Genomic DNA, 21,994 nt, shown 5'->3' on the forward strand with positions numbered 1-21,994 from the left:
TTTAACAACAACAAAAAAAAAAGACTCAAAGCAATTCATTGATTATCAAAACAATTGGCAATTGATGTATAAGCAATTAATCCTTTAATCACTGCAGCTCTGCTTTGAAACCTTGAGGCACTAATAATGCAGTACCTACTGTGCATTCCTCACCTGCTAATTAAGACTAATTAGTGAACAGGTGTGTTGGCAGGAAGTCTACAAAAACACCGCTGCTGTTCACTCTGTCCCAGTGTTTTGGTGCGCAGAGAGAAACTCTTATTTGCAATGCATTTGAAACAAAAAGGATACTGCTTCGGTGTCCTTCTCATTTACACTATCACATCTATAACTTCACCTCCAGTGGGCTGGTGTGAGCCCACCGTTTATTCCTCCAAACCAGGGTCTCCTCCTGCTTTTCAGGATGACAGGAGCAGCGTTTTAACGACGACAGGCCGCACTCGTTCCTCCCAAAAAGGGGGAAGAAAGCCGCTTCACTTTGACTCGAGCCGGGTAGGAGTGTCGAGAAGTGCGCAATATCTGGAAAACGGGGACGGGACACGGACCGAAACCTCTGAACGGACAGTCAGACCCAGGACCTTAACTGACAGAAGCGTCAAAAACCGCGAGACGACGAAGCAAACATTGGAGGAGTGGATGTACACTTCACTTAACCCTCCAGATAAAGACTGTAGCAAAGGTGAAATAAAGCCTGTCATCCCCGGCAAGTTTTACATTACTGGTCAACTTGAAGCAAACATCCCTAATATGGGCTACCAATCAGATTCTGCTGTGTCAGGTAAACTACCTGGGCTCTTCTTCTTCGTGTGTTTTATCAGTTACAAAACCACGACTTTTCCACTATTAACTGGTGTACAGTTAGTTTTGTACTTTTTCTTATTAGGCCTGTTTTTTATGCATTTCCTTATTTTTGTTTTCAATTGAGCTTAGTTTCAGTTAGTCTCCAGACTAATTTGCTTGTTTCAGATTAGTTTTCATTGTTTAAAAAGTTTTATGTTATTAAAATACAAACACTGAAGTCAATGGACTCACAGTCATGTAGACATCCCAGCCTCAGTAAACATAGGCACTAAAGCCTCATTATGCTTGTTGTGTTGACCAAATTTGACCAAAGTGACAAACTAAAAGTAAATTAATTTCCTGTAGGGGTGTAAGAATACATATCATCATCTTTATGATAGACCTTTATTTTGAAAATCCCAACCTCTGGAAGAGCTCAGTCATAAAACTGTTGAATCATAATTAAGTTGAGACCTGTTATTTTTTATAAGTACACAATATAATTTCAGTTAATTTTTCTAAGGTCAGGGTCTTTTTCCACTTACAGGGATTTTGCATGTTTTTTGCATCTCTTCATTAATTCAAAATGATACTAATCACAATATAACTGTAAATATATCATTTTGTGAATCTGAAATCAAAGTTGCTGTCAGTAATTCTGTTGTTGAGAGGCCCAGCTATTTCCTTCCTATCCTGGTTCACAAAAATACAGGCACTAACAGCGAATTCTCAGTTGTGAACTCTGAGGTGGTTTGTTTTTGTTTACCAGGCCAGGAGAGGATCGGAGGTCAGCAGGTCAGCGGCTCAGAGGAGAGCTGGCAGAGGCTGCAGCCTGTGGTGGAGTGTGGAGATGACGCCATGACCCTCACTGTCAGGAGGCGACGAGCTGTACAACTGCTGCTGGACCGGGGTGAGAATACAGCTTCTCCATTAACAAACACTCCAGCGCTATGTCTGTGACAGTGACAATGTTATACATGGCTTGAATTTCAATTTGGAGATTGTATACTACAGCGGATGTCCTCTGCCCTCAATTTCCACTGGAGTTAAGACTTGCATCTATTTTCTAAAGTTTTCTTTCCTTATGTACAAGTATGCACAGGCGTTTTTTTTGGTTTTGTTTTTTTTAAATAATTCCTTTATCACAGTTTCCTGATAGGAGTGAATTTACGACTTTGTTTTGGTGTTTTTTGTGTCTCAGATAATGAGTCATCTGTTCCCCTGTCCCAGCTGCCACCTCAGTGTGGCTACTCTGTTCAGACCGCGTGGAGAGACCTCAGTCTCGTGGCTCAGTATGATGCCTGCCATGTCACACAGGAGGTATGGGATCTGTACACTTCATTTTGTAATCAACATATTTTAAAAAATATATTGCAAAAAATAAGTAACGATAAACAACCCAGATTAAAATTTGAACAAAATAGAATTAGATTAGTTACATTGTCACAGATGATTTATCTGTATGGCAATTTTAAAATTATGAAAGTTCGTTTTATGATAACCAGTGCTCTCTTAACTCATGAAAATGATTCTTGACCAAGGCTGCTCCTCTCAGGTTGCCAGTTTTGTTAATGGTGACTGAGCTCATTTTTGTTTTTTAATGATTTATTATGAATAAAGTTGTTTTCATTCCTTTTATTAAACATTTTGAGTAAGTGCTCCTCCTGTGTTACAAAAGCAAAGTCCTCAAACACCACAGCAACAAAAACCAAAAAAGAAATCACATGTGTTGTAGAATACACAAATGTAGTTTATGTCAGTGGTTGGCTATTTTTGCTCTAATTACGATCATTTTGACTGATATTGCAATTGCGATATTCGAGGTAATGATAATTTTTACATCATAATTCTTATTTTGATTGAATAACATGTTAAAATTACTATGATGTGATTTTTTATTTTATTTTCTCCCCAGGAATCTTTACCAAATGAGTGCAGAAAGGCATATTCTGATTTCGATTATTCGTGCAGCCCTGATTTCTAATCCTCCCGAATTCTGCTGTTTTCACAGTGAGAATGGCAGCTGCCTTGCACAAAACACAATCCTTTTTTGTGACTGGTTAAGATGAATCATTTCAACTGAGATGACTCAGTGCACTCTTATGTCATCTTGACAAGATAGTTAGGGACTTTCAGGGGTTGTTGACTCATGTTTTTAATTTGTATTTAATGAGAAAGGCGTGTTTCATAATTATAGATATGATTTTTCTGGATGTGAAATGTCCTAGCCAAGAGCAGTATCAAACAATGCTGTTTAAAACATGTGTTCAGGCTGACAGCTATGTGTTGCCCCTGCTGTGGAGAGGGACTCCAGTCAAGATGTCCTGCCCAGCCTCTCAGATCCAGCCTCAGGCCGTGGGCCCACCCTCCCTACCGTCCCTCTGCTGCTCCTCGTATGCTATGACTGTCGGAGTGCAAGGACTGTCTGCTACAGAGGAGCTGAGGATAAATGGTAAATACAAAAACTACATGTAACTTTTCATACTGTTTGCACACAGTTCACTCTAATGGTTCCCTACATCTCTATGGTTTTCAATAACTTTAAAAATAGTTTATTTTTTGTTCTCTACAGTCAGAGGAGAATGGACCCCTTTGGTGGTGTTGGCTGAGCGGTGTGGCTACACGCTGGACAGACGAGATGCTGAGATTGTTTTCACAGCTCCATTCAGTTCATGTGGCATCACTTTAAAGGTGAATTTCAGAAAAGACACCTCATGAGACATGCAGAACTGTATTTTTTAATGTCCCATTAGCACATTTTGAGTTAATATACTATACTCCTATATATTATACATTTTGCTGCTCTTTAATCCAAACCCAAAGCTATCTTTCCCAATGCCTGTGTGTGTATTTCTGTCGTAAGGTGATACATGACTGTGCAAAATAAAGAAAAAAGACAATTTAAAAGAGAAAAGTAACAAAGTTTAAAGGAGCTACTGGCCTCTGCCTCCATATGCACGGTCCTCATGATAACTTCATGTATGTGGTTATTGTAAGTACAGTCTCACACAGAAAATCTCTGATCTTCTTCCAGGGTGGAACGTATACACTTTCTATTCAAATGAGAGAGAAGACGTTCACACTGGCCTGTCCCACCTCTCCCCCTGAAGATCTCGCAGTAACCCATCAGCCTCTGGTCACTACCCCTCATCATATAACAAGAGTACCAGCAGAGCCTCTGGAGCCTTTTCCATGGGCTCCACCTTTCTACCTTGCCCCACCATATTATCCCCACCCAACATATTACTACAAGAATCCTATCCTGGACAGACATGATGCATATACCCCTCTTACTCCCTCCTCTTCAACTCCTGAACCCACGCTTGGTCCACAGCCTTTCCCACCTGTTGTATCCCAGCCACACTATCAGGACTACTACTCCCACGAGATTCCTGTACAGGAGTTTTATAAACATTTCAACGCCCACAGTTCTCTCTCATCCACAGATGAAGTGGAGGATTCAAGTCTGGTGCAGCCAGATCTGCAACAAAAGCAAGAAAACCCTGTTTTAGGTGTCTCTGAGAAGCAGAGTGCTCCACATTCTTCCTCCTCAGATACAGGCTTTCCCATCCAGGTTCCTCCTCTCCAGACCCCCAGCCATGCGGTCACTCAGTACTATCACTACTACCATCATCCTAAAATCCCTCTTCCTGACCCACCTCAAGACCCTCATCCAGCTCCTGAGGTTCCTTCTTTAACTAATCCTCAGAACCCAGTGCTGCCCCGCAGTGTCCAACAGTCTGAGGCTGTCAGCAGGTTTAACTCAGACCAGTTCTTTGAGCCTGTGCCTGAGGCTGCCTTTCATCTTTACACCCCTCCAACAACTGCGCCTTATACCTCTTATCCTCCAGAGCCCTATCCATACCACTACCTCTCTTACTTTCCACATATTGCTTGGGGTGAGGCCAAAAGATCGAGTCCTGACAAGGCCGCAAAAACAAAATTGTCTGATCGGGAACACACAAAGGCAAGCACTCTTGTTCGCCCAATTCCTCGTTCATCACATCAAGGTCATCACGAATACAAATTAAATCCAAACCTAGATGATAAAACCAGCCCAGAATGGTTCAAACATCCACTTTTGTCTGATGATGTAAAAGTTGAGCTGGAGCCTCTTGAACCAGGTTTTCATCATGAACGACACTCTCTCCTGACTCCATCCCCCAACCATAATCTTCCTCCCTACCCGTACCACTACATCCCTTATTATTACTATTATCAGATGTATTATGGACCTGAGAGTTATCCTGCATCTCCAAGTTCATCCAAAGAAGCTTTAGACCATCTGCTTCAAACATCCTCCTCCCCAACACAACATCCATCCTATGGCAAACCTCAAACCACTACTCCACCCACAAAGTCAAGGGATGATGTTCACCATGGCCCCATACACCCATACTATGACTATTACCAGATCTACTACACGCCTAAAGTGTCTGTAGACAACCAGGACTCAAAGTCAGAATCTCAGCTTCACTCGCAGTCTGAATACAGCTGGATGGAGTGGCTGATTCATGCTGCTGAGGCAGGATATCCCAGTATTCCTCAGTCAAGTCCTTTTCATAGCGTCTATCCCCACGGTATCGATCAGCAACATCCATATGATCAGCTTGGGCATCCTGATGGAGAAGAAGCAGCAGAGAGGCTGGATAATGAAAGGAAAGGTAAATGGTGACATAGAAATGTCTCTGATAGATATATTTTTTGGTTGTTTGGCCGTTCACATTGTTTTTGAAATGTGGTCAATATCATATTCCAGTGTGAACTGGTCACAGTCCTGAACTGGCCTGCATGTGCAAAAGAACAGTAAGAAAGGATGTGTTTCAATCACCTCGTAAAAAATCAGATTCCATGTGATTTGTGCTGTGCAATGATAAGACAGATCTGAGTTGCATATAAGCAAAAAAAGATTTGATCAGATTTGTGCCTTTTTTTTCCTGCAGTGTGGACAAAGACAAAGTGTCTCATTGAGCCAATAGACTGTATATGTAGTTCCAAGAAGTAGCTCTTGGTGCAAGCGTCTTCACTTCAGATCACCACCAGAGGGCAGAACATTATTAACACATTGTCCTTACAGGGTTTTTGTTTTGTGTGAGCTCATCAGCTGAAATTCCTATTGACTGTGTTGACATGACAAAAAACTCTTGAATCTTGATAAAGATCCAGCAGCCTGTTCTGGCTGTAACTGTATATATTCTGTCATCCATCATGCTGCTGAAAATAACCTATCAAATATAACTAGCTCTCCTCTCTTTACTCCCTGTGCTCAGATCAACTCAAGGCCGACTTGTACCCTCCCTCTGCCTCACCCTGTGGCCTTGGCTCTGTGTCAGATTTCGACTGCATCGTCTCTTCAGACTGTTGTTCATACCCTGTGAAGGGTGAGTCTCTCCCAAAACGGATCTTGTCAACACACGTCCAACAGAAATGAACTGACAAAGAAAATCTGTGCGCCGTCAGGCTGCAAGCCGACGCCCAAGCCGCAGAACGGAAAAAATTAAATTGATTGTGATCTTTGCCCATTCTTGAATATTCAGGCTGTGCATGTGTTTGTGTCCCCACAGATTGTACAGTGGGACAGTATTTAATCTTTGCGGTGCCTGACCTTGTGGTGGAGCCCACAGTGGCTCCCCCAGCTCATCCCTCTGAGGTCAGTAATGTGTCCTGCACACTGCAGAGGGTAACCTCTGACCCTGACATCTACATTGTCCCCCTGGACGGCTGTGGAGTAAACAGACACGTAAGGCACACTTCCACTGTATCTAGATCACACAGTGTAGAGCTTCAAACAGGCCAGACCATTGTGATGATACATTATGAAAGTTAGGCAACTTTAATATGGCCAAATGGAGCAATGCTTTAACCTCACTTCTACTCACTTGCAGCCAACTGGAGTGACATGTATCAGATTATTGCTTTGTGACATTATGTAAACCATTTTTCCAACGTCATATCCTTGTTAGGTGTTTGGTCAGACAGTTGTGCATCTGTTGGCGGTCCAGGGTTCTGTACATGAGAACTCTCCTGTCAGGTATGTTTTAAAGGACACTTTATATAAATGTGTTTTAATTCAGAGAAACAGGGTTGGCATCTTATGCCACCATCTATTTTTTCAGGGCATGTTTTGTTTGTGTTCTCTCTAATTTGGCTATGAGGTCAAACATTTGCATTGCAGCCTACACTGTGGCACAAGTTTTAACATCTGTCCCTTTGCTGGATAGTAGTTCGGCCTGGCTGATATTGCTTATAAATAATATCCCTATTTTTAAGGTACTCCAAGTTATACAATATGAACATTCTGGAAATTCTCAAATGGTGCAAACATGATTTTATGGAATATGATGCACTGCTGTAGATTAGATTGTAATATCAAGCCTATTTTACATAAAGTAGTTAAAATTGTTTCAACCTTAAACCTCTACAGCAGTAAAATGTATGTATATATGCAGTAGTAATATTAATACAAAAACATGACGTATAATAGTAAAACACTGACTGGGAAAGTTTTGCTACACAATGACTTACTTACTGTGACTTGACTTTCTGTAATTACTATATTGTAGGTTTCACTTTTGGTCAAAAATATTAATGCGATGTCATTTTTGATAAATAATCATCAGCAGTGTGGATATAATGACTAAGTGGGCAAAAGCAAATAATAGAACAGCTAGAACAGTCTGTGAAGTTCAGGAAATGACATCCCTTTATAATAATGCAGCCTGTAAAACCAGGAGGACAACATATCCAAGTATACTGATATCCAAAATCTAAGACACTATTTAGTCTCATGTCTTGAAAGTAAAATATTTTTTCGTTAATTTATTTTAACATATGTTTCAGTTGTAAAATTATTCCCCACAATTTTAGGATGAAATTGATGCCTTTTAACCTTCTTTCTAATCTTATGTCTGCGACATACATGTGTTAATGATCCAGAAATAAATAGTTTTGTTTATGTTGACACTTCTATAAAATTGAACCTGAACAATCTCAGTCACATCATGTTGGTAGGACAGATTATAAAACAGATTATATATTATAGTACAGTAAAGGCAGGAAGGCAGTCATGTCAGGATACTTAAGTAGAAAACCACATTTATTCTTCAAATTTAACATATTTTCATACTTGAAGCACAACAGAATAATGCACAAGCACCTTAACAAAAACAGTTTGAAGTATTTTTATCTGAGATTATTGAAAAAGGTAGAATTGTTTTTCTACTACATTTCATTCTTGTCAGTAGGAGATGCTGAAGCAGCCCTCTTTCCACGCCCATGTTTGAGTTAGATTTTTTTCTTTATCACTCATGAGCACCTTTACTGGCTTGCTTTTTTCTGTTGCTGGCTGTGTGGTGCAAATTATTTCTACCACTTTTAGATGTGATTGTTTTTAGCCAATTAGTTCTTTTTTGTTCTCTTGGAATGCATTGGCCGATGACTTACACAAATCATCTGTAGACAGCAGTCTGCTTGTGCAATAAAAGGCAAAAATATTTCTGAATACTGGCTTTCTTGTCCACTCATGTTTGACATCACAGGAAGTTGTGAAACTCTGAGATGGCAAATTTTTCAGGAAGTGAATTTGCCCTGGCCTTGATGCCAATGTGGTTTTTGTTTTTTGTTTTTTTTTAACATTCGTGTCCTATAATTGGAGACCTAATCCCTAAATAATAGTGTCACAATTTACCAAATTTGCAGATATTGGAATAAAAATCTGCAGAAGTTTGCTGGGAAGTGAAAGGCAGAAATGATCATCTTCAGACAGGAAATACCACTGCCATTATTCAAAACAGCTGCTCACAAAACAACACCAGATGCACATAGATGCATCTCCACCTTCTGGGCCACTGAGAGAGGAATATATGCAACATTAATGCATAACAAAAGCATAGTTTCAAAATAGTAAAGATGTCATAACTATATGCCATTAAACTCATTACTGTATATCAAAGATGCTCAGCTTAGTTTGGGATGTTGACAAGCTCTGCATTCATGGTGTTGTCAGATTTACAGTGGCCCATTGTTTTTCAGATTCAGACATTTTGTTATCCCAAGTGAGAAATTTGACTAGGGCTCAGGGGGTACAAGATAAAAACAGCACAAGTTCAAAAACAAAAGTACAAAGACAAGAAGAATGTAAATCTTTGCTGTACATATACAGAATACAGTAAAAGACAAAACACGCTGTAAAATTTGTAAAGTGCCCGTGTTGATCTGCAGGTTGATGGTGGAATGTAGCTCCTCTCCAGGTTCTCCTGGTGAAGTGAGACTCCATGTTTTGGATCAGCCTCTTCCACCTCCTGTTCAGTCAACGCCAGCCACAGTCACTGCACAACTGAGAATCGCCACAGGTGATTGTTTTCTCTCTATCCTCTTTTAAGCCTTTTGACATTTTCATCTGGTGCTCAGCCACTTGATGACAGAGTAACATCTACTCACTGCTGAACAGACTGTATTGTTTTCCCGCACAGATGAGTCCTTCATCAGCTTCCACCCTGAGGCTCATCTGCCTCTTAGCAACATTCAAGGCAGACCAGTTTATGTGGAAGTGAGCCTGCTGGACCCCCCAGAGCTCGGCCTGGTGCTGCTGGTTCACTCCTGCCTGGCTTACACTCAGGCTCCGTACACCAGCTGGATGCTCGTTCATGATGGGTATGTCATACAGAGATAAACGTAAATGAATGGAGTTAGCTTGATCAAATGTGAATTGTTTGTATTGTGATCAGCCATGGTCATTACAGATGAGGACTAAGCAGGATGATTGTTTGACATAATCCTGTGAAAAGATTATAGCAAGCTGTAGTCAAAGACCAGTTTAACACTTGACAGTGTTTAAGTCCTTCTGTGTTTTCTCACTGATGATGCTTTATAGTCACAAAGCTTTAGTTTTAAGAAAAACTGATTCATTCATGCCCTTTGGCTTTTTAAATATGTAACATCTTATGCCTACACAGAAGTTAATACTTCTACATTGTTGAGTTAGTGTGTTATTCTGCTACACCAGACTCCTGACTTTCTGATGATAGGAGCTCATTTGTGATATGCAGTGTTGTATTATGGGACTGTGTGAATCTGCATGAAGCTGCAGGAGTCAACGGGCTGTGTCAGTATATTATCTATTCTCCTTCATATACCAATATATTTTGTATTTTCATTTAATTTAGGTGACATCTGACCAGCCAATGCCAAATTATGGAAAGGATAGTTGCCCCTCCAGTATTGGGCCTAATTCCAGGATCAAACTGCATCAGTGTGATAAAGGCCTGAGTCTGACAGACTGTGGATGTTGGATCAGCGGTGTGAACAAAAATGAGTGTCTGGCACAACAATTTTTATTCATTTAATATCATATTTCATGGTGACAAAATAATTCTGTAACCACAACACCTCTCAAGGCTTTGATGGAAAGGCTACTTTATTTTTGCCCCCTTTCACAGTTTAATGTCTGCTACATGTTTTGTGACACTAATCAAAAAAACCCCAGGTGATCTTCACTCAAATGTAAGCAGGGTGAGAAAAAGTGTCCACACTCTCCGCTGATAAATTGTGCAGGTTGTGAAAAAGTGGAGGCCATTAACTGCTTGAACAACATGACAAAGGTGCAGTGGGTCACTCTGAGCATGTCATGGTCCACCTGATTCCTGCATACAACAGGGTTTCCTTCTGTTGTGAGGAGATCCACGCAGTGGGACAGGACTGTCAACAGCCTGGATGAGTTCACTGGCTAAGACATGCATCAGAGGCTCTGAGGACTGCTATATAAAAACTGACAAACCAGCCAAGGTTGCGAAAGGAAGATGCATTTTAAAGTGTGGACAGGTTTAATGAGTCAAAGTACAGGTTTAGCAAGGTGTGAGAGAGAAGTGAGAGAAGCTAAATGACTGTATTTCGATTCTAGTTCTCAGCCAGCAACTTTGTGAACTTCTGAGCCCCTTTCAGACCGTAGCAAACTACAAATCTAAAGCCCATGCACTCCATGAATGACTGTTTTGAAAGATAAGGAACAGTCCATGCACCATCACCCACGATGCTCTCCGCCAGGTCCAGCTCATCGGGTCCACCTTCTCCTGACTGGAGCTCTCTTCAACTGCCAGCCTGTCCTAATAACCCTTGATTAATACACCTCTTTCCTTTAAATAACATTGTACATATTTTAAGAATATTTCTCCAAAATTTTAACTATTTTCGATTTTGCTTCTTGACTTACAGTACTTTTTATTTTTCTACTTAGTATGTTTGTTATGTACCAAAACAGCAAGTCAAAGTCAAATTCCTCTTACGTGAAAACTGTCTTGGCAATAAAACTGATTCTGATCGTTACCTCCTCTGACATGGTGACAGTCTCAAAAGACATAAATCTGTCAGTGTAAAGCCAGATTCTTGACAACTATTGGCCACTTTGCCATGACATTTTGTATTCACGGTTCTCGGGGAATGATTTATAAGGTGCCTCAAAAACGAAGCTGAAATTTCATAAAAGTCTCCAGTGAACTTTAATGCTTTCTCAAGGATGAATCCTAAAGTTTTGGAGGAATCTAATCAAACTGTAAGCAGTTTTCCAGCTGTAGATCCAAATAAGAAAATTCTACTTTTTGCATGTTATTTTTTATTGTCAGTTCCGGGTTGTAACCGTTCCTTCACCATTTTCTGTTTTGCAGCTGTCGGGGTGATAACCAACTACTTCCTTCCCCACATCCTGACCACATCCTGAGGATCAGAGTCACCAGCTTCCTCTCTCTGCCCTCAGAAAGTTCCCCCTACGAGACTAACGGAGGACACACTCACCTGAAAGACCCAGAGGTACCTCCCACTAAACAAACATTTTTAAACAAGTAAACCTATATTCTTGTCTTTGAAGCAACTTAAGATGTGGCTCTTTTAAGTTCAGGCTGCCTACAATAAAGAACGTCCATAATGGTGGCTACATGTAGACGGGGATTACTGTAATTATGAAGTAAAACCACTGCTATCTTTTTTTCTCCCTTCAGATCTTCTTTGTATGCTTGACTGAAGTGTGCTCTAGTGCAGACGGTGACTGCGCTGTAGGCTGCATTAACGGTAAGTTTATCACAGAGGAAACATGCAGGAGAAACGGGGGGGTGCTCCAGTCATTTTTCAGGAGGCTTCTTTAGAGATATTTTCATTTGGGGATATAATAAGAGTTATGAGTTGAGACTTGAAAGGAAAACTAGTGTCCTTACAAATCCTACTACTGCAACGAACAATAAATCTGTGATTCACTTAGCATTTTCTACACAAATGCTGCACACATGGACCCTTTTTGAATGCACTAAATACTATATTGTGTGATCTTACGGCCAGATAATACTTTCTAAGTAGCCAAAGTAATTATATTTCACTATGAATTGCATCATTCCTAAGAGCTTCACAAACATGGCTTTCTCAAAGCCAATAACACAATACAACAAAGTCAGCTCAAATATGGTCACAGAAGAATCAGACTGATGACATGTTTGAGCACATATGAGTAAAAATGTGACTCATCAGATACATCACCACATTAACTTTTTTTTTCCATTATAGGTCCCAATGAATGAGCAATCAAATAAAGGTGCTTTTATACAGCTGTACTCTTGTTTTGTTTTATGGAAATGACAAACACACAATTCTTTCTTACAAGAGGTAAAAGCCCTCTGTGGAATATTTATTTCAAAAATTGTGAACTTAAAAACAATATAGTGCAGCGCCAATGTTAGTAGAACAGAGTACAAAGAAATTAAAACAAGCAATGCAAGACAGTCAGGCTTTATTTTATACTGAATATAGTTCTGTTTGGCTTTTGGCAGTAATGGGAACATGTGGGAATGAACAAGTTTAACATAACAATATCTGTTAAAGATGAAATGTTTCCCTTAGATTCAAGCCACTGTTTACTTAATGCTTCACTGCTCTGAAACAACCCAACACTTAAAAAATGTATACAGTCAGTTTAACAGAACCTGATGACTGAAGAAAGTCTGTGGAATATTTCTGTCACACTCAGGAAGGTGCTTTGTTTATGACCAGTCCAGCCCTCTTTGGGAATGGACAAATTAAATGGAATGCCTTTTTTCCCTTTTTCCTCCTTTTTTGTAAAAAAGAAAAAAAAAAGTGTGTGTGTGTGTATATATGTGCAAAAAAATAGCAATAATGGGCTACACTGGCTCAATTCTTATTCTTTATGGGGATCAAATAACACCATCATGATCCCACAGAAATCCATAAATTGAGCGAAACTAATCAAGTAAACTAATGGGAGCCACCTTTGTCTGAGGAGACCTACAGTCTCAGACTTTGAAGACCCCTGCCTTGGCATACCACTGTAACATTACAAGACTACAGAGTAGAAATAATTGATAGTAAAAAGAAAATGAAGCCAACTCCCCCAGCATTATAGTATGACAACTTAAAAAAATAGCTTGAAAGTATTTTAAAGAAAATGGTCCCTTTTGCATTTGTCTAAATCTTAAAACCCAAACAGTGAAATTTGCCAGTGGCTCAGTGAGTATTTAACTCTTCCACATGCAGCAACAGACCAAAGCACGAAACTTGAGCAGCAATGTCAGAGCTGCTGCCATGATGGTGCAACAGAACCGCTAAAATGTGTAACAGAGTCTCTCATTCTCTTCCAAACAGTTTGTTATAAAAGCTATGTGTTCTCAGCCTCAGATTACTTCTCGTATCCCCACAATGATGTAGAGGCCTGTCAGGCTAGAAAGCACATGCTGTCTAGCTGTGACAGTTTCTAGTTGGATGAATAATGGCTAATTATAAGCAACATCAATTTCAACAGGAGTCGCTGCATGCTTATTTAAAAAAGAAAGCACAATAAAATATTAAGTACCTGCTTTGTTCAGGCCTGTTGACAGAAATTGTTCCCTGTCTTCACAATTATTAGCACAATGTAATGTTTTAGGATATAAAAATGCAATTTTCACACCAGTTCTAAAACTAGTGTGATCAGTAGTACATATACAGAGAAAAATCTGTAGACATTTATTTGCTGGATGAGCCAGTGATGGTCTTGATTGAGGAGGCAGAGGGGGGTAAGGGTTGCGAACGGACTCCTCTTCCTAGTACACAGCCGAATAGTATGCAGTGAGCTCCTGCTGGCCTCTCTTGAGCTGTTTCAGGAGGACAGCGGCGCAGACCAGGGCAACAATCTGTCATGCAAACACAGAATGAAGAGGGGGGGGTAAAGAGCAGGGATGGGACAAAGAGCTGTGCGGTGAACAGCCTGCTTCTCCTCCTACCTACAAGCCCCTGCTACCAATCTGCACACAGCTGCATAAAGAAGAGTTTGTGTGAAAAATATAAGGGCAAATGGTCAATGAGGAGCAAGCAGACACTTGAAGGAAAAATCCAACCCAGTATGTATTCTTATACTGTAGATGCATTTTACAAAAAATCAAAAAACAAAAACAAAAGCTGCTTCTTTTACTGGTGGAAGAGCAAAGAATGAACCTTTTGGCACATATGCATTTGGACAACTATCAGTGGGAATTAAAGTAAAATACACCACCAGCACATCAATTCCAATAGATGATGTTCTCTTATAATTGTGCCTTAAGCCATTTTAGGCTGGATTTTTCCTTTTTTTTTTAAAGGAAGCTGAAGATCCTGTGCAGTGACCATGCAAAGAAGAGCTGAACATGTCCAGCAGTGAAGAGAATGGAATAAAATCGAGACAGCATGACGGTGAGAGCGCACTAAGTCACTAAGTCTGAGCCATGGGGATGTTGGCCACAGTGAGAGGGGTGAAGACGACTGGGTCCTGGTCAGGGTGGGGGTAGGAGGTGGAGGCAAGTTCATGCGGGGGTGGCTGATGGTTAGCCAGGACAGAGGTGGAGTGAGTCAGGATGATGTATTGAGGAGATGAGGCTGATTGACGAATCAGTTTAGTGAGAATGGTGCTGCAGATCAGAGCTATGATCTTTGGGAATCCGATGATTGGGAGAAGAAAGAGTCAGGGGTGGGGGAGGATTGATTAAGACAGACAGAGGGGTAAAGAGGGATTAGAACAACGTCTTTAACTTCGTGAACAAGAGCAAATGACACAATGAAGCCAAGATGTCAGTCTCACATGTCCTTCCACTGAGACAACCTTGACCCCACATCAGTCAATCTGTAGCCTCAGTACTGTGAGTTGACTATAATCTGATAATATGTGTACTGTATGCAGTGTAGAATTTAATTTTGCGATACAGTATAAATAGGGGTAATTGAAGACGGTTCAGAATATGATTTCACTTAAAACGAGGGTAAGGCCCTGTTCAGACCGGAAATTAACATGCATTCTGAGTGATCGCCTCACGAGTGGACAACTCTATGTACAGGTGATTTGAGCCGCATGTGACCATATTCTTTAAGCTGTGTGGACACCATGTGTCCAGGGCCGCACTGATGGGCTGTCTACGCAACTGACATCAAGTAAATCCATAATTTTGTTCACTGTAATGCAAATTACATGTTTGGGCTCTCTTCAGCAGATGTCTGTGAACACATTAGTAATAACAATATTCCCAAATGTTAATTTATTTCTGTCGAAAAAAACATGTCTGTTTTTGAGGTATATTAATAGTTATAACTGTTGAGTCACCAGTTAAAAACAATGCATTTTGCAAATGTGTTTATTGAAAAAAGTGTGTTGCTGTGAAGAGCAGACAGGAGATGCTCAGTAGTGCGCTGGGATGCAAACTTTTACATCTCTGACTGACATGAATGCCTTTCTCCCTCATCTGTGATCTGAAAACATCTAATCTCCACTCACTCAGAGACAGCTAAGTGTGCATTGTCCTGATGATAGTTCAGTTCTAAAATCCTAATGTACCACGGGCTCTGCTGGGCTGCTAATGGTGCAGGTAAAATAAGATGCTCACTGTGGGCTGATAGGGGAGTGTAGTGTGGCCTTGAACTCAAAGCAATGAATAGTCAAATCTTCATACTGAGCGGGCCAAATGGACAGTAATGGACATTGAACGGACAAAATATCCCTAGTGTTTACTTGCATAAAAAGTGGGGAAGAGATCCGATCACAAGCGATCGCATATGGAGATGCATAGTAATGCCAGGTGTGAACTTGTGATTGGATCACTCAGGATGCATGTTAATACCAAATCACTTCAAAATGATAACATGCTCACAGTGACAATGCAAACATGCTAATGTTAAGCAGGGGAGCATGTTCATCATGTTCACATGATAGCATGCAAACATCTACTGGATGGATTGTCATGACATTTGGTCCTGAGAGGATGTACAGAGTGACTTTGGTGATCCTTGACTTTTACTAGAGGCACCAGCTGGCTGACATTTTTGGCTCAGAGTGAAATGTCTCAACAAATACTGGACGGATTGCTGTCAAACTAATGACTTGGTGATCCTGTGGCTTTTCATGTTGCACCATTCGCTGAATCAAATGCAAAAGTAATGCCATTCCTGTCGACCTCAGCTGTTGTTTGAGTATGTATATAATGTTTACAGGCTAATGTTAGCAATAGGCTAAACTAAGATGGTAAACCTGATAAAGTGGCAAATCACTAGTGGGTGAACAATGCCACTATGGCCATATTAGCATGGTCATGTTAGCATTTAGCTTAATGCACGTTTGTGCTTACACAGGCTTTGATATCATCTCCAGATGTTTTAACACGTTGTCTCAGCCTTTGTCTCTGCAGATCTGCTTTAACAATGAGCTGATCAAACCTAACAAAGCAAATGATCTGGCCACTGATTGGCTGTCTGAATTACAATGTGTTACACTTCACCATGACCTGTTTTTTTTAATTATATTGTAAAATCTTTTTCTGTTCACCACCATATTTCAGCTGAAACGTTAACATTTACTGCATCTAAGTGAATAAATGTACAGCATATTACAGATTTGCCTACCAAAAGAGCTCCAGTTCCAAGAAACATTCCCATTATTAGTGGTGCTTTACTGTTGAAGACATCTGCGATGATCAGAGGACAGTTCTGTGGGATTATCAAGACATGAGAGACTGTTAACACCCTCTATACTGCAACAAACCCCGAGTCTACAGAATACAGCAGCTCAATTTCCAGTGGTAGGAACAAGAAAAATGGTTAATTTCTTCTCATCCTACATCATATTAGTATTCTAAGTGAACACTGATAATGACTCCGAGACATACATATACAAACATATACAACTTACAGGCATGATGATGTGCTCGAAGAACCCATCTGGTTTGGGACAAGTCTGTTTAGCCAACTCTAACACAGGGACCCCTGTCACTCCACAGCAGTGAAGCTATGGAGAGGGAGATGAAAAAGAAAACTCTAAATTAACCAACAAACCAGCTATGCACCTTTCTCTTCTGTTGGTTTGTTTTTACCGACTTGTAAAAGTGTACAGAGACTCTTTGGGTGATGTATAAATAAATTAAAACTGAATGGAATTAAACCTCAGATTTAACATTTCACATTATATCATCAATACATGGAGTCCTTAAGTGTTACATATTATCCAATAGTCATATGAATGAATGTCGAATCATTTGTTAAATGTTTTAAGACATTTTAAAAACTCAGTTCATTATTATGAAATGCTATTGCATCATTCTTGTTTTACTTCCTGTAGGAGAAAATGGTATTTTGAAATAAAAATGTCAACAATTAAATGAATTTAAAAAAAAAATCAAATAAATTAAAATGTTATGAAAAATAACATTTCATAATGAGCTACATTTTAATATTTTATTAAATTATTTCACAAATTGCTGGATTATTTCTGAATTTTACAATTTTTTTTATTAATACTTATTTCATGCAATGTAAAAGCATCAAGTTCAAAACACACAAGTTCTGAGTTTGACTGTGATTTTATTTTAAGTTAAATTGGAAGAAGGAAATGGAGTCTTACCATATTGTGGATGAAAGTGAGAGTGACACCAATGACCGGGTCTCCATTATTCAGATAGAGAGCATACATGCTACTATAGAACTCCACAATTCTCATCCCAACCTTAGGACAAAGATTAAAAACACAACATCATGGTCATAAATACAGCATTAACTTATTTATTTATTCCATTTCACATCCCATTTTTGTGCTCCTCCCTTTCTTTTCCACTCCCCTCTCACCTCCTCTCTCCTGGACCAAGCAAGAATTCCAATCACAACTTCAAACGTAGCCATAAATGCCAGAAGGACAGAGAACTGAAAGGTGAAAAAGAGGTAATGAATAAACCTGAACATACAGAAATACGTAAACTAACGGAATAACAGTTATTCCACCATTTTATCCCACTTGTATGCTCGCTTTTGTTTTCCAGACCGTGTAACACTGAACTTCAAAGAAATAAAGAAAAGCCATACAAAATATTTCAAAGAGCAATATTTTCACCTCTTTTATAAAGCATCTATACAGGTTCATTTCACTAGCCACTGAAGCATATAACTTAGTAAACCTCTCTTGACTGTGTGCAGCAACTAATGATTTAGAGATTTTCTGACATGTTCAGGCTGATACACATCATAAAACCTCTACAAAGAAGCTATTTTTTAATTGTCTTGGGTCTTAAAAGGCAGCTCCATGTTCACAGTTCAAAATGGGATACTGCAATTTCTTTCTGTGCAAATGCCCTCGCTGAATTACATTTCTGTGTTGCGTATCAAGAGTTCTAAACTGTGTCACAGTTGCCTGTTTTTTTTTTTTCTACAGCACACAAGCCTTCTCAGTCTGCTGCCACAGTTCAGGAATGCTTCTGAACTTTTCCACTGGGACATTGAGATGAGACCATGAGATAAAACTGGAAAATACCATTTACACAGGAAATCAGAGGAAAAAGAATAAAAGAGAAATTTGGAGGTAACCACGGACAGTTTAATAAATGTGTGTGTGTGTGTGTGTGCGTGTGTTTGACTTTGTGACAAATTTTAACCCCACTGCTGGATAGTTTATTATACGCACTTTGTTAGGGATACAATGTTACACACCAGTCTCTGTGCATAAAATAGCCCAAATACTGTCACCAGCAGAAAGGATGACAAATAAAAGAGAATATGGAATGAGGACAAAGGTAAAGGGTGCAGAACACCAAAGAGCTGACCAGAGACACAGCTACAGTATGACTAACTGAAGGATCTCCTTACATTCCTCCCAACATCCATTATTTTCCCTCTTCTGTGCCGTGGGAGTTTCTAAACAGGGAACTGAGACAGTTTCGATACTTTGTGGTTTAAAATCTTATGCATCTGCATGTCTCAGGAAGTACAGCGATGATATTGAAGCACAAGAATAAGCAGGTCAATAGATCGTTTTAAGCAGAAAGTGCTGACATGGACTGGTATCCGGAGACAACCAAGAATCCAGAACTTCTCCATATTGCTTTAACCCTCTGAACCTTAGGCAGTGACTTATTTACAGTCAGGTTGCACATACAAACGTGATCTCAGCACATCAGCGGAAAATACTAAGAATTAGTTAGGTAACGGACAATACAGAAGCTTTCTGTGTGCTCAGATGTGTAGCTGTTCTTATCTACTAAGCAACTCTCAAAAGTAAGCCATGAATGCAAACTAGGCTTTATTCTCTGAAACACAGCAGTTCAGCAGTCTTCTTAAAGATGCCCAGCTCAATTATTAATGGTTTGTTGTCTGATTCTTTGAAAAAGTCCCATAAAAACTTTATGTAAGACAACTCAATGAGTATGTGTCTGTTCTGTGTCAGATTAAGTTGAACGAGCAGTCCAAGCAGCTTTTAGTTTTTCTCGGTTCTTGATTTTTAATGATATTAATAGACATTTGGTTTATTGTGAACTGTCTGCTTTCACTCTGTTGAACTCATCCATGACACCTCCACAAGGAGTTTTTAACTGGTTATTTATCTGTGTCTATTTATTATGGATGCCTCTATATCACCTACGTAAGCGAACGAGAGCATCGGCAAAAATACTGGACATTTCTCAGATTATCCTTGAAATCAGATGAAATGAGCCAGTGTTTACCTTTTCAGTTACAGTGAACAGTGTGTTAGCTAATTAGAAAGAAGCAGGAGATTTTAATTGTGGTAATTTTGTTTTTGACATTGTATTTTGCGTTTGTGGCAGTGGAAACACAGGGGCCTCCAAAATCAGCAAAATAGAAAAGTTTCATTTAGTAGCTTTAAAGTACAAAAGCTAAAAGTATTTGTTATGCAGAACGGCCCATTTCAGAATGATGTTTATTATATTATTGGATTATAGTTACTGATGCATTACCTGGTTGTAATTACTTTATATGCTGCTATGTAGCTTAATCTAATATAATGCTTTAATATTTTAATCTAAGATAATAATCCAAATATTAAAAATGGTAGTGACTATGACTGTCAAATAAATGTAATGGAGTAAAAAGTATAATATCGCCCTCTGAAATGTGGTGAAAAGTAGCCTAAAATGGAAATACATAAGAAAAGTGCAAAACATTTTATTTTGGTACAATACTTGAAATGTACTTAGTTGCTTTCCATCACTGTGACTGACCAGCACCTTTAAATCACCAATAAATATTTGTCAAAAATACTGTCAAATATTTTGCAGATTAAAAACAAGTTCATTTTGCATCTCACTGGTGTTACAGTGTTGTGTAGGGCAGGATATTGAAATGACGCAACAGGAAAACAAGCTTGGCTGTGGCCCACAATGCACAGACGTTAATGTGTTAAGAAAAAAACATGTCTCACCACATTCAGAGCCCATCTCTTCTCGTTGCAGGCACCATAGTCTCCAAACGACACCACAACCAGCATCACTGTCCCGAGAACTATCAGCACAGTCACAGCTGATAAAAAAACAAACAAACAAAACACAGATCTGTGATTGAACATGTATCATAGACAAAATATCTTCAAGCATTTTTTGGGGAGATAAAAAAAAAAATTGTGTTGATATGTGCACTGACCGATCACAAATGCACTTGAGTTGAGGTCCTCTATTTCAAATATGCCCCTGGTGCCATTGCTGAACCTCAGCCACAGGCCAAGAGCCAAAAAGGCAATCCCCAACACCTGGCAAAACACAGAAATAAAAAAAAAATGTCAATGAGCGTCACACCTGGTTACAAGTTCCAGTTACATATCCTCAAATATTGAAACCTCAGCTGCTATTCTGTGTATCTGGTCATGTGTGATATTTCTCTGGACAGTTTAAGATTATTTGTGGAGGAACAGGTGGTGTGTCAGTTTCTTTTTTGGCACATTCCTGTACAAAACTGTGCAGCTCTTTTGTCTGAAAACACAGTATATTGTACATGGTTTTTAAAAATATCTTTGTCAATTTCACTGTTTTTCATTTTCAAGTTTTCAATTTGTTGAGACTTTTTTTTTTTTACCTCAAGCCCTACAACGATGGGTTTTTGATATATATATATATATAATCACAAATCTGCATTATGTTCTATATCAGCCAACATATACAATATACTGATATAGACCGATCTGGCTCCACTTTTTGTCTTTTTATTTTTTGTGTGTGGTCATTTTCATGAAAATAACCCTAACCCTTTAATTAATTTCTTCTGTGTGAATAAACCTGATCGTGGTTCTGAATAAACAGACATGCCACACTAAAGTGTTCTTTGAGAGAACGAAGTGCAGAATGAGAGCAACTGCAGAACAGCTAAGTAAACAAAAAGAACCATTTATCCATTTTAAACTGCAGAAATATTCAGACAACGCAACAGTTGACAAGACGGTAAAAGTAAGAAAAGGGGAGGTTAAAATAAGGTGTCTGTGACTTCTCTTTTAGTTTTCTTTCATTTTGTTTAGTGCTAATTAGACAGTAGATGTGGATGATATATCGTGTTGACAGGTAGGCTTTTGTGCCACGCCAGGAAATGAATCCAACGGGTAACATGAGCTACAATTCAGCAGAAACGAAACCTTCTCTCAACAATGACGCAGCCGGAGGGATGGGACGCAACTGAACTACACTGCAACATTTGCCCCACAAAACAAACTAACAAACAAACAGACGGCCTACACTGTTTTTGTCATTTTCTATTTTTGGATTACAGTTAGACAGACTTACCGCAAAGATGATGTTGAAGATGAGGAGGATGTATTTGCAGACGAGGCCACATCCGTCCAGTGCCATGGCTGCAACGGTCTCTTCTGCTGCGGCCACTTGTGAAGTCTGTAAGGTGTGCGAACGAATTACCTCATCACTTCTGCAGAACTGAACCGTGGCAGTATATTTAAAATACACACATA

The 21,994-nt window shown here is 39.5% G+C and overlaps 2 protein-coding genes across 3 annotated transcripts; one reads left to right on the forward strand and one right to left on the reverse strand.

Moving 5' to 3' along the window:
• The first annotated feature begins 267 nt into the window (after positions 1-267).
• LOC146309787 (uncharacterized) lies at positions 268-18,616 on the forward strand. 2 transcript variants are annotated; one of them, XM_084743731.1, is made up of 14 exons: positions 268-778; positions 1,550-1,690; positions 1,982-2,100; positions 3,052-3,232; positions 3,353-3,471; positions 3,815-5,444; positions 6,051-6,161; positions 6,345-6,520; positions 6,744-6,811; positions 9,001-9,131; positions 9,252-9,432; positions 11,439-11,580; positions 11,769-11,838; positions 18,467-18,616. In XM_084743731.1, the coding sequence occupies exons 1-14, from the start codon at positions 268-270 to the stop codon at positions 18,511-18,513; spliced, it is 3,627 nt and encodes a 1,208-aa protein (XP_084599857.1). In that variant the 3' UTR covers positions 18,514-18,616. The 2 variants fall into 2 exon arrangements, with proteins under 2 accessions (XP_084599857.1, XP_084599858.1); XM_084743732.1 differs by lacking the exon at positions 18,467-18,616 and adding an exon at positions 12,325-13,944.
• On the reverse strand, positions 12,417-21,964 carry cd9r (CD9 molecule related). The gene is made up of 8 exons (XM_084743733.1): positions 21,813-21,964; positions 20,686-20,791; positions 20,468-20,565; positions 17,887-17,961; positions 17,666-17,767; positions 16,958-17,053; positions 16,672-16,755; positions 12,417-14,713 (listed from the first exon to the last, which is right to left on the reverse strand). Exons 1-8 carry the CDS (start codon positions 21,876-21,878, stop codon positions 14,498-14,500), a joined length of 843 nt encoding a protein of 280 aa, XP_084599859.1. The 5' UTR covers positions 21,879-21,964; the 3' UTR covers positions 12,417-14,497.
• Between the last annotated feature and the right edge of the window lie 30 nt (positions 21,965-21,994).

The sequence above is a fragment of the Lutjanus erythropterus genome, chromosome 19 (genome assembly GCF_056507025.1).
Source record: "Lutjanus erythropterus isolate fLutEry1 chromosome 19, fLutEry1.hap2, whole genome shotgun sequence".
In the NCBI taxonomy this organism is placed as follows: Eukaryota; Metazoa; Chordata; class Actinopteri; order Lutjaniformes; family Lutjanidae; genus Lutjanus; species Lutjanus erythropterus.